Raw genomic sequence first — 12,890 nt, forward strand, 5'->3', positions numbered from 1 at the left:
AGCTCTGAAATGAGAGTAGGGAAAGATGTGTCAGCCTGAAGATGTTTAACAAGCTACAATTATTCAGTAATTCCCACAGTACGAGAATCCGAATGTATCATTAAGAGATTTAAAGCAAAGGCAGGGAAGTATTTCATCACTGCTACAGGATCGGCCAGAAGATGAAGCACAGAAGTTCCAGAACAAATGATCAGACAGGTTTAACAGAGGAGAGAGCCACGAAGACCAGTCACGGTACACGAGGCTGCCAGCTCTGGGAGGTCCTAATTCACAGGACACTGAAAAATAGCAGCAGAAAAATCTCAGCTTTTACTTGCTCTGTTTTGCTTTTTCTTCCCCCTATGTGTCACCTCCTGCCCACTGCCGAAGATGGGAGAGGAGCAAAACTGACCTTTGCTGGGACCCAGAAAAACTCTTGCTCTTCGTTTCCAGGCAGGATCACTGATGTATGCCATTCATATTCACTTACAACATGAAACATGAAAAGGGAATGATGTTTGACAAGAACCCAGTATTAAAGAATTCTCCATCATCACCACCACTCCCCGAGCAAATAGGGTACAGTTTCTTTTCTACCTTATTTTCCCAATCACCATCATACATAGTATTTTGCCACAGAAGAAGAAAGGGAATTAAATGCTTTATTTTGTTGCCCAAAAATCTCAGCACAAAGATTTCTTTCTGCCCAGGCTATGCATTTGCTTGTGCAAGCCTTTACAAAAGCACAGGCAATATCACTGAGCAGTTGGAAGGCTCCATAATGAATAGCCATCTAGAAAGAGTGGATATGCGAGCTCTGCCCTCTCTCTCTCTCGAAGGTCAGTTATCTAATCCTAAAATTGCACCCAATTTTCTCCAAGGAATAGTTTTGCATAAGCATAATTTAAATTCCTCAAAGGCATTGAAGTCACAATTTTCTTAGTAGTGGGATGGCATGAAAAATAAATAAATGGAAGTTATACTTTCATGACAAAGGGAATTTTGTCTCAGGTTTCAAACTCAAACTGGAAATGCATTGCAAGTGACTAAGCCCTTTCTCTTCCCCAGACAAATACACCAACTGGGCCATTTAAAACACGGGATCCCACCTAGAGAGAAATCCAGTCCACTTTTGGCTGTGGGGCAAAGCCCTGTGTACCAAGCCTGTGTGCTCCTAAGAATTCCCAATACATTGGCTCCACACTTTGAGAGGATTCGTCCCTGGGAGCATCTCCTGGACCAGGAGAGTTGCTCCTGATGGACTCCCATTTGCAGGCATTTAGCACACTATGCTGTGTCCTGTTTAGACTTCAGGAGGAAAACCAAGTATTTCAAGACAATGGTGTTTGTTGTTTGTTTGTTTTTGCTGGCCTGCAAGCCTTAAAAAAGCCTGGCAGATACTGTTGTGGAAGCAAACTGCTCATCCTTTTTGTTCTCCCATTCAGCAGATGCGATGCCTGCCCTTGCACATCCCACCACCACAAGCAGTTAATGACTTCAAGTGGCAGCAGCATGACTGCAGATGCCCTAGACTTTGTCTCACTCGCCCTTTTCCACCTGGCCCTGCAAAAGCAAGCAAGACTGGTTCATAAAAAACAGCGAGCCCTCCTGAGACATCTATATGGAGATTATATCGTTAATCAATTTATTTTGCATAACCCCATGGATCACTTGCTATTGATGATTAGGCATTTTAGCTCCTCTGACAATTTGTCAATAAAATAAAAATAAAAAAGGCTATGAACAGCATACATAATTTAAAGATGATCTCCTGCTTGAAAAGAGATGCCACTTACAAAGGTCTGAAAAGAATTAGTTTGTGAATGTATTTCATTTACCAAGTGGACGAGCTATTCCAAGGAATCAAAAAATTTAGTGTTAATTACTACACTGGTATCCACAGTGGGTTACTTGTTTACTAAATGAGAGGTGAATAATTCTCCTTTAGAGCTCAGTTTAAAAGGTATATTGAAAAAATATCAAGCTTGATAAAAATGTAGTTTCTATGTTGCTAAAAGTATGCTGTTCAAATTCAACCTAGGCTGGGAGTTTTTACCAAAACAGAAGTGGAAAGCTAGATATTGCTAACAGATTGTTGCAGATTGTTTAAAGATCATTTTATATGAAAACATCTGACATTTAGCTTCAAAACTTTCTAGAGGCAAATATGAAATTTGCTTCCTGAAAGGATGGGAATGGCACGCAAATTGACCAAACTACCTAAATTACCCTTGAGCCTGAAAAAAGATACTTAGGTTGTCACAACACATTTTTCTTTCTTTTTTTTTTTTCTTCTCCAAAGTATCCAAACTGAATGGACTATCAGCTTCTACCCAAGTATCTGCTTCCCTTAAGTCAAATCACCCAATTTCTTCTTCCTATAAGCGTATGCACTACCCTCACTGCATAATGCTGGATCGATCCACAAAGCTAACTAATGACTCTCGGTTAGTGACAAAAATATACTAAATTTCAACAGTGATGAAGATGCAAATGGCTGCCCCCTTACAGATTACCGGACCCATTCAGTCCTTGGCAAACAATGTCATGGCTGTTGTACCTTGCATATTGAAAATATAGAAAGCACACCCAAATACTAGATCAATAGTATCTTACTTCAAAAATCCCTTCTTTTTATTACTGGATATGAATGATGAATGCAGTATTGATTCATTTCTTTACATATAATACAGATGCTTCACTCAAAACACAAGACCTGGATACCTGTGAGGCTGTAATGACCTTCAGGAGCCCTCGCTCTGACTGTCTGTAGGAATAAGCTAATCAGGAGATGAAGCTCTTGTATCTAAGCCAGGCTGGAGATGGAGCTGTGCAGTCTGAGTGAAAGAAGTGAGTTCTCATTCAATCACTGTAAATACATTCAAAGTGGGAATTTGCTAACTGTAGCACTCTGTAAGCTGGAAGTAATATAAACAATAAATATAAAAGAGAACACATGGACCTAATAAAGTCACAGAAGCAGTAAATGCTAGAAATGAGATGCTGAATACATTCATATTTTAAGACTTGTGCTTAGTTTAAGTGGGATTAGAAAAAAAAAAAAACAACAACCTGTTGAAAACCATTTTAATTCAGTTTGTGGAGAGCTGCTGGAGAATCAAAATTTTGATCAGCTACGTCTCACTTGGGATGCATAAACCTCCAATTACTTTCAGCTTCTGTTAGTTTAATACAGGGATGGCAAAAATCATGTGGACATTCCCTTCATTTACTTTTGGAACAAACAATTTGCTCATCACCATGTTTTGGCTGACTGCCTGAACAGCTGAAACTGTTGTTCCTCCTTGAAGAATAACATTTAACCAGTCAAATAATAATCCGTTCAACCTGGGGTCCTCAAAAAAACCCTAACAGGTCAATATATTGCTCTAATGAGGCACAACCCTGGCATCCAGAACATTGTTTTTCTGCTGGGCATATGCAGGCAAGTGAGAAGGGAATATTTAGTACTACAGTATCTACTCGAAAAAGGCTGGCTCTATTAAATAGCTGTCCATCTTCTTGCACTCTGGGGAAGGATGCATTCCTCTCTAACAAAAATGAAGGGAATATCAATGGGGCTAATCTCTTCAAAGTGCTCAGAGCTCAAAGCAATTGCCTGCAGTCCTACACAATCCCCACCCTCATTAGCTCAGCAAAGAAAACACAGCAAAGACAAAACAGTGCTCTGCAACGCCAGCGAAAATATAAAATAGGGGGGTTCAGAGCCACCTCCCCTCCCTTTTCAAAGGACAAATATTTCATACATTTTAAATTATGTCTGCACCAACAATGAAGTCATATATTTTAAGAATCCCTTTTCTTTTCTGTCTAACATATTTAAATATTGGGGAGCTTGCTCGTATTGAAAAATGGCCGTGACACAACAGAAATACGGTGTGGCACAACTCTTCTCCTGAGCAACAAAGGGGAGAAATTCATTGCCAACTTTTTCCCTTCTGTAAAAGCGCACCAGCCAGAAATCAGAGAAGTGATAGCTTCCCACCCCGTGGTACAAGGAGACCAAATGATCCGTCAGTCAGCTCGCGTTTACGTAAGCTCCGTAGTACCCACCGCCTTCAAATTAGATAATTTTACGGTCAGGAAAACAAATGCGGAGAGCAAGAGAGGAATGAAATACAGCAGCACTGAGGGGAAAAGCGAGAATTACGAGACAAGGAATTATGGCTGAATAACACAGTCTTACAGCACATCCTTTTACTCCCACACTGGCCGTAGGAATAATTAAGGATGGTCACCAGATGTCCTAAGCACTCCTTGGAGAAAGACAGACGTGTTGCTGATCTGACTTCCATGGCCAGGCAGCGTGATGGGGACAAGAAAATAGGGCACGGGTTGTGTAAACCAACTCAGTCCACACGGCAATTTCTCCAGGGAGCCCACTAATGGATTCGTCAGTTCAAGCACGCCGGCTGGGCAGGCTACCTAGGGACAAAACATCAATACTGGTGCGCGGCCTACCAGCACGCAGCTGGGGCAACGGCACTTGCTTGTTGCACAGCTCCACCAAAGCAGAGATTTCAGCGTGAAGGACAAAGCACAAAGGCTCTGTCTTAGTGTGGCTGAGGTCAATCAGCCCACCACCATTTCCCTCTGAGGGACAGGTTTTGAAAATCTGCTGCTGTTTGCCTTATCCCATTCTGGAAGGAAGAAGGAAGAACTTTTTCTGGCTGATTGCTGCTTGGCCCAGCTTCTGCAGAAATGAAGAGCTGAGAGGGCATGCATGAGACCAGCACTTGGGTGCAGAGAATTGACACAAAAGCACTTGGAGAGGATCTGAAGCCAAAGAAACCAAAAATGTTGATCACCAAATGAAGAATGGAGAGCTAAGATGTGGGTAGCTGCATCTGTACCCATCAGGCAAAACTCTTAGGCATGTGGATTAACTACAGTTAGTGGAAAGAGAACAGGAGAATCCTTAGTTTGCATGGAAGAGGGTGTGTGAGGCTGCAGTGAAAACACACAGACCTTGCCGTGCTGAAGGTGGCCCTCCTGGACAAAGGCACTCCTGGACTCCAGTGCAAACCCCTACGATTGTTCAAACCCTCAGCAAAGACAGGGTTCTGATGGGGCAGGCATAAAAACCATTTGTGATGGGAGGAAGGGGAGGAAATGAGTGACCTGCAAGCGTACAGCTTATGCTCTTCAAATAGACCCATGAAAAGCTTGAATGTGAAGCAAAGCAGGCAAATTCCACACATCACGCCAAGTGCTAAATGCAACACAAAGAACAGTGGGAGAGCAGCACGGTGAAGGGAGAAAAGGAGGAGAATTAAAAGAAAAGAAGCAAAATAGAGGAACTAGTCTCAGTTCTCTAAGGGATTGGAAAGATGTGATCTGAAACATGGCGTGGTAACCCTGCTGCCCTCCTAGGTGGAGCTACAGCACATCCAAAGTGATTAACAAGCAGAATCAGAAGCTGCCCGAGCCCTGTCTGGAAAAGCCAGGACAAGTCCCAGCAATTACACCTGCAGCTATTTCAATCTACGTTGAGCTCTTTGCATCCCAGAACAGACTTGCAGGGTTAACTACACTCATGATGCCTGCCCGATCAGTCAATGCACCCAACAAATGTGTGCAGCAGCACCCACTTAGTTTGTGCCTGAGCGCCCCATCACTTCGTGCATGGGTGCCCAAGTGCTGACTCCCAGATACCTTACACATGAGCACTTCATCAGTCCATACACGGGTGTGTTACCAGTAGACACGCAGCCTCTGAAGGATTACACCTGCAGCAACCCTCACCAGCACAGGGACACCCAAAAGGACTGCAGCCTGCGGGTGACCTGCACTGGAGTAGTAGCAGCAGGGAGCAGCAGAGGCAAAGCAGCTTGGAGGCCAAATTTGCAGCAGGTAGAAGCCATCACACACACAGCCCCAGCCTCCTGCATCACCTGCTGCTGCAGCGGAGGAGCTGGGACAGTGGAGCACTGCCCGTGGCTCAAACGAGGCAGGTGGAGACTGGGAACAGAGGGGCATGAGATGCTTGGCTTAAAATCAGGCTGCAAAAGGGAGAGGAGAAGCATTTACATCAGTGCTCGCTTTATTCTTCATGTTTTCTTTTGTCTCAATACCCGAATGAGTGATCAGAAGTTTCTGTTAAATGGCAATAACTTAAATTAAGTAAAAATTTCCCAAGTTGAGACTGCTTTGCCTGCAACAGCTCATATATACTCAAAATGAGGTAGGGACTCAGGCGCTGAACCACAAGGGAAAAAGCACCCTAAGGAATCAATTGATGTTATCAAGTAATCTGCCTTGGAGATTAAAGAACACACAGCAATAAAGTGTTGTAATGAAAAAAGCTTTTTAGTAAGAAATGGGGGTCATAGGGAAAAACACACATTAATGTCAGCACATAATTGCACTATATGGACAAAATCAGATTGCTGCTAAAAAGATTACTGTGGTAAATTCTGCACTAGAGGATTTTTTTCCCATCAAGCGTGACTTTAACTATAAGAAAGAGGGTGACAAATATAGAAAAACAAGGTTCAGAAAATGCAAAAAAAAGTGAGATGGAAAGTCAAGACCCCATCCTGCCCCGGCTCTGCTGATATCTGGGCTCATCTCTGGTCGACACAGACCCCTCCGGAGACTAAGAGGCATGGGGTGTCCCCAGCTCTCCTCGCATCCACCAGCAAATGGCAAAATCTACCCTGCAGCTTCCCAGCAAGGGAGAGCTTCTTCCGTCCTAGACAAATCCCTCAGCCTGTCAAGATTAAGCTTTATGTACTCAGCACCACTTGAGTGATATGAATTAACCAAAAAAGTGAAGGAAAAGGGGAAAGAAGAAGATCAGCACCTGGCGCCTCAATACCTGCTTGTCTTTGCAGCCAATCTCCCACCTGAAATTGAGGGAATCAAAGAGAAAATTGAGTGGGCACCTCACTCACTGCAAGATCAAACTCCTAACTAAATAAGACTGCCATATAATAAATCAGTATTACTTACATTTAAGAAATAGGATATATACTCCACTAAGCACATGCAAATTTAAACAAATGCAACTTCTGCTTCTGAATCTTTCTCCTCCATTTACAGGGGTTATTTCTGCCAGCTCTGTTCTGAGCACCCAAATTGCTACCAGATAAGGCAGCTTAAAACTGTAATTCTGGGACTTCGACTGAAGACCCAGTACCAGCAGAAATTCTGACAATCTAAGGTTTAATTTCTCTGCCTTCATCCCCTGTGAGGCCTGTGTGGATCACCTGTGGCTTTAATAGTATCAGGACTAGCCCAAATAATGTCTAGTGCAAATATTGAAGGTGCTGCAGCACTGACATCCCAGCAATCCTACTAAGCACAATTCTGCATTCAGTAAAGGGTGGATGCTATGGAGACACAATTTCATAGATCACTATTTAACACCAAAAACAATTCAAGGCTGAACAGCAAACGATCCTGTCACCTGCTGGGCTAATGGCCAACTCCTATTAACAGTCCTGTGCAATGTCATGTGATGGTGTAATTAAGCAAATTAAGCCAGCTTTTAGATAAAAATGCGGAGCAGCTACCCTAACCTCACCATGGCTGAACGCGGTACCATTTGCTCCGTAGCTACTTCCTAGCACCATGTGTCTATTTCCCAAAATAAACCACACGTATCTCAAGGTGATGTCAACTCTCGCATTTACTTTCACACTAATTTGCAAACTTTGCATTCTTTTGATATACTCTCGTTGTACCTGCAGATCTCAAAATGCAGCACTAGGCTCTTCCTAGGCTGTTGATTTTGGACTACTGTTTTAAGGAAAGTTGCTTGCCTGGTTTTAATACATAATGATAATAATATTAAGTATGTCAACAAGTAAACCAGAATCCTCTACAGCTTCTCTACCTCTTCCATACTATTCAAGGCTGTGTTGTGATTAATTGTATCAAGTACATTTTCTGAACAGCAACTGGGAACATCTAAGCTTGGTGACAAGATAGGAGTAAGGGATTTGTGAATGCTGCAGAAGAAAATATGCATGTGCGGATGCTGGGTGACTTGCATGTGAAAAAAATAAAACTGAATTCAATGAAAAGAAAGCAAAAAAAATGATCAACAGTTACTCATGCTTTGGTCCACCCTGAAAGTAAGCACAACTGGTGCCCTCTCTGAGGTCTGCACTCCTTGGTGGTTTTGACACCAAGGACAATACTGACCATCAGTGCCTGCAGGGGGCTGAGTCCCACCAGCTCCAGCACCACGTCTCGTTCCAAGACCATGAGATAGTTTCATAAAGATTCATGGAAGAAGAAAGCCTATGAAATGCAATAGCGATCAATTAATCATGTAATTAATTTCTCCCCATCCACAAGTGGACCACAGAGAAGAGTCCACCTGCCAGCTGAGCGAAAGGAAAGCTAAGGCACGAGGAAGCAGACCAGACATTATCTAAAGCAGAAAGATACCCAACTCCTTTTCATTAACTTATTTAAGATCTGAGTGAGGCTCTGAGAAAGAAGAAAATAGCTTCATGGTCAAATGTTTTACCCATGAATAGCGTTCAGACCAGAAGAGTCAGCAAAACCCATCTGCCATAAGGCCACCAGGTAAATCCCAATAATTGTCAAACCCATTCTTGGTGCTAGCTCTTTGTGAAGCAACTCCCATCCAGCACATCTCACACTGCGAGCAGATATCACCACTTAAGATAAAAGGTAAGATGTTTCTGACTACATTACATCTGCGATTATAATTAATTAAAAACAAGACAAAGGAAAACCAAATAAGGTATTTGATTAGTTGGGGCCTTACTATCTCTGACCTCAATCTCATTTGCTGATACCGCCAAACTTTTCATAAAACCCCTCTATCTATCATTATTAGCTATAATTTAAACAATTACTGGGCAGAAAACAAAAAAAAAAAAAAAAAAGAAAAAAGAAAAAAAAAGTAACTTCAACCATGGCTCTCTAATCTAGTAATTAAATCCACCTGCAGGAAGCTGAACAATTTGTTTCCTGTGTGTATGACTACTAATGCAGTCAAGTATTTTACACGAGGTGGTATATAATCACCAGAAGAAACCGAGGGACACAGCCAGGAATTAAGCCACACTTCGATAAGGCCAGAAAAACCCACCCAAGCTTCTCCCCAGACAGAGGTCCCAGATGAGACAGGTGTGCCAATGCCCATCAGGCTGCTAGGTGAGCATGGGACACCTTCTCCCAGCCCCGTTTGGGTGGTTTTTCTTTTTTGAATATTCTGGCTGTTTGACTTATTTCAATACAGTTCCTATTTTTAGCTAACCCCGTTCAAATGACTGAGTGAATAGTTTGAGCAAATCCACATACTGATCAACCCATTGTTAAAAAATAATTACTGTTTAGACAAACAATGCAAGAACTACTGGGTCATTTGTCTAGCCCTCTGCTGTTGCACAGGACCACGTCATGCAGCCACTCCCACTGATGCATCAAGGGCCACCTTTGGATCACTCAGGCTCACTTTGGTTTAGCTAGCATGCGTAGCAGGAAAAAAATAAACAAAATAATGACAAAATGGTATCAGCATGAGTTAAGCATTCACATACTCAGGAGCTCTGCCTGGGTCCCATGCTGCCCTGCTTACAGGAACCAAACTGGCTGCACCCAGGTTTGCTGGAACCACTGCACCGTTACACTCAGATGCAGCACTGAAAATACATTGCTGCCAGCCACAACACTCGCCCAGCAAATTATAAACTGCTCCGTAATGAACAAGTAGCTGTGTGCTTGTACCTCTGCAAGGTACCTACATACTCTGACAGGCACTGCCTGTGCAGTTTGCCCAGGGTGCCTCTCCCCATACCCCCAGCTAGGGCACACAGGGGCTCTGCTCAAACCCCACAAGCTGTGAAGACCTCTCTCTCTTCCCCAGGTACTTTCGTATCTTTAGTAGGTGCGACTGCGTCCCGTTACGTTATGCCTCGTTCTGATCATCCATATCAATTGGATCTCTCTGATGTGTGCTTACTCCTGCAGAGAAAATTTTGGATTTTATCCAGACGTTGGAAAAATTTGCCCATTTAGATTGCCTGAGGCCGATAACCTTTCTACTGGAAACCTCCCATCTGGCTAGAAATATTGCTCCTGCGCTCTGCAGGGATGTGATTCCTTTGCAAATAACCCAATATTCTACTCCAGAAATGCAGAACTGCCTCAAGTCCTAACCAAGAAAAAATGAGCTCTTGTTCCAAATTACACACATAAATAGAATAGTCGTTAAATTTGTCTTTGGGAAGTGGTCAAAAATGGACAGTGTCAATGTATTTTATCCCCTGGAAATGAAAATACCCTATTTAACAGTACAGCAGAGAGATCTGTGAAAACACTACAGAAAGACTAGAGTTTGATGGCAAAGTTTTCTGCCAAGAGATTATTTGTATTATGGATTCAACAGTATGTGGGTCATTATGACAAAACGTGCTAATGTTTCTGTTTAAATGATTCCTTATTTTTCCATTTTCTCTCTTATTTTTCTCTAGTGAAACATTTTACGAATAAAACACAAATGCATGCATGTTTTCCAATAAAAAAAAATATATATTACATTCTATACCATTATATCATGTCATATCATATTATCCTACCTTTGAGTAAGAATGACTTTCTGAGCGTAGATCAAATTCCATGCTGCAATGTAAATGCCTGTCCGTGCTTTGGAATTGAGGATTAATATTATTTTTAAACAACAAAAAAATATATTTTACAACAGCCCCTCTTTAAATGAAAATGCACCTTCATTCAGAGTACTGCTGACACAGTAATATAAGGTTGATGATGAAAAATAACTGGTTATTTCAATACTTTGTGCACAGTAAGCACTCCTGTCAACACAATCAAGTTCTGAGGCAATTATATGAGGACTTAGTAAGGTGGTTATGAAATGCAACTGTAGAATTAGCAAATAAAAAGAACAGACAGTACTGGAGAATACATGTGACTAGAACAGAGGAAATCTTGCTAAGTTTTCGGTGATAATTTGTGTTTTATGTAATAATTTTGCAATTGCACTTCTTTTTATTGCACATTTTGCCTTTTCTATAAACAGAACATTAGACCAAATTGCCGATCCTGTCCAGAAAACACGTGCATCGACCGCCAGTTGGTACTACTGGGCATCTTCTCTTTCGAATGAACACATCTGTGTTGTGTCACACATGCTATCTGGCTCCAGAACTGCAGATTTCAAAGTAAAGTAAGTCTTACATAAAAAAATAGTTGGTAAAAGTTCCTACCAGAGTAATCAAAGGCAGCTTGGTTGGCAGGACGGGGGCCAGCATCCACGGACATGATGGGGACTGACTGCCGAATGTCCCAGAGCTTCAGCACACCGCGGGAGTCACAGGAAGCGATCATATCACCCTGTTGATGGTGGAGACAAAACCAAGGCATCACGCTTGTATTTTTGAAAAGAAGAAAGCATGTGAAACAGGGCTGGATACCCGTGGATGCTAGATATAGTGACTGTATGTATTTAAATAAATGTAAGTTATTATTTGTTAGGTTATCACGGTCTCTTGAGCACTACATTGACTTAAATACCAATGCTGCTATAGGGCTTCTGAAGAAAACACTCCCCATGCTGCTCCTCAATAATGATTAAAAAATGAAAATTAAAAAAAAAAAAAAAGTGACAGAAAAACTTTGATTATGCAGCATAGGAACAAATGCAAAACTCAAAGAAGGTTGGGTAAAGGATGCCCAAACGTCATTTTGGTTGGCTAACTCCTAACCATAACAGAAAGAAACCACTAGCTACCCATATAAAAAGTTCTATATTTTATTTAAACCTCCAATATAAAGATTTAAAATACCAAATCCCCAAACCAGCTCAACTGGTGTATGTTCAGAGTCATCAAAGTTTTTTCCCATTTGTGCAACAGTGTGAGAATAGATTAACAGATATTGTTTTGAAGGAGAATCGCAATGATACAGAACCGAGGATCAGGTGAAACACCAGCAAAGTGCTGCATCTGTGACTTTTTTTGTATTCAGTTAATTTTTATTTCTTTCATGTAAATAATGCATGCAAGAAAATGTGTGGGGTCATCTAGCAAATACAGGAATTAAGATCTGAAAATATCCATTGCCTTCTCAAGCAGAAAGTAATGGCCGACAAAACACTATCACGGTGTAAGTTTAATGAAATCTTTAGGTCCATTCGGAGGAGACCTAAATTGTCTAAACTCCATTCTAGCTTGTTACAGGGACTAATAGAGAGTAATACACAGAAACAAAGCAATCATTGCTTGGAGAATTCATTCAGCTGGCGATGAATAAGCTCTCAGCACTCGCTGTTTTGCAGGAAAGCTCGGTGACCAAACCAACACCATGTTATGGAGAACCTATTTGTTTAACTGTCTGTTCAGCTGGACCTGCTTAATTCTCTTTCATTTCACCCACTCAGCCTATACAAATGACAAGGTCAAGCAGGCCGAGCAGGAAACAAAACAAACAAAAGCAACAGCTACACTCTGAATTACAGCACGGTTTCAATTGGATCTCAACAAAGCAAATTTTGAGTCAGAAAAATAAAAAGCATCACCATGGATGCTTCCCCGTCCCTGACGCATTTCACAGACTCTCTCAGACTCTATTTTCTAGGCTGAGCAGCTTAGTTTCTTCCTTCTCTCCTCCCCACCCTTTTTCAAAACAGGCAATTTGGTAAATAACACCATTACACGTATCTTTTGGTTTTAGAATATGTTTTCAGACTTGTTTTGGAGATGTCAAACATACTTAGTACACTGCCACAAATGCTCTTTAGCTGCAGCTTTGGTAGCTTAGCAGCTCCAAGTGAGCTCAGCTGAGGGCCCATCTGGACACGACTGCACAAACCCAGGCAGCACAGGTACAGCAGACCCCCCAGTGGGTGCTCTGCGACTCCTCCTTACGTCAGCGGCACTCGTGTCAAT

The 12,890-nt window shown here is 41.9% G+C and overlaps 1 protein-coding gene across 5 annotated transcripts in view; it reads right to left on the bottom strand.

The window, feature by feature from the left end:
- SPAG16 (sperm associated antigen 16) overlaps positions 1-12,890 on the bottom strand; it is a 393,156-nt gene that overhangs the window by 85,065 nt on the left and 295,201 nt on the right. For all 5 annotated transcript variants that reach the window (XM_068686339.1, XM_068686338.1, XM_068686337.1 and 2 more), the window contains one exon: positions 11,211-11,337. In XM_068686339.1, the coding sequence (XP_068542440.1) occupies positions 11,211-11,337 (127 nt within the window). The remainder of the gene's footprint in view (positions 1-11,210; positions 11,338-12,890) is intronic.

The sequence above is a fragment of the Anas acuta genome, chromosome 6 (genome assembly GCF_963932015.1).
Source record: "Anas acuta chromosome 6, bAnaAcu1.1, whole genome shotgun sequence".
NCBI lineage: Eukaryota > Metazoa > Chordata > Aves > Anseriformes > Anatidae > Anas > Anas acuta.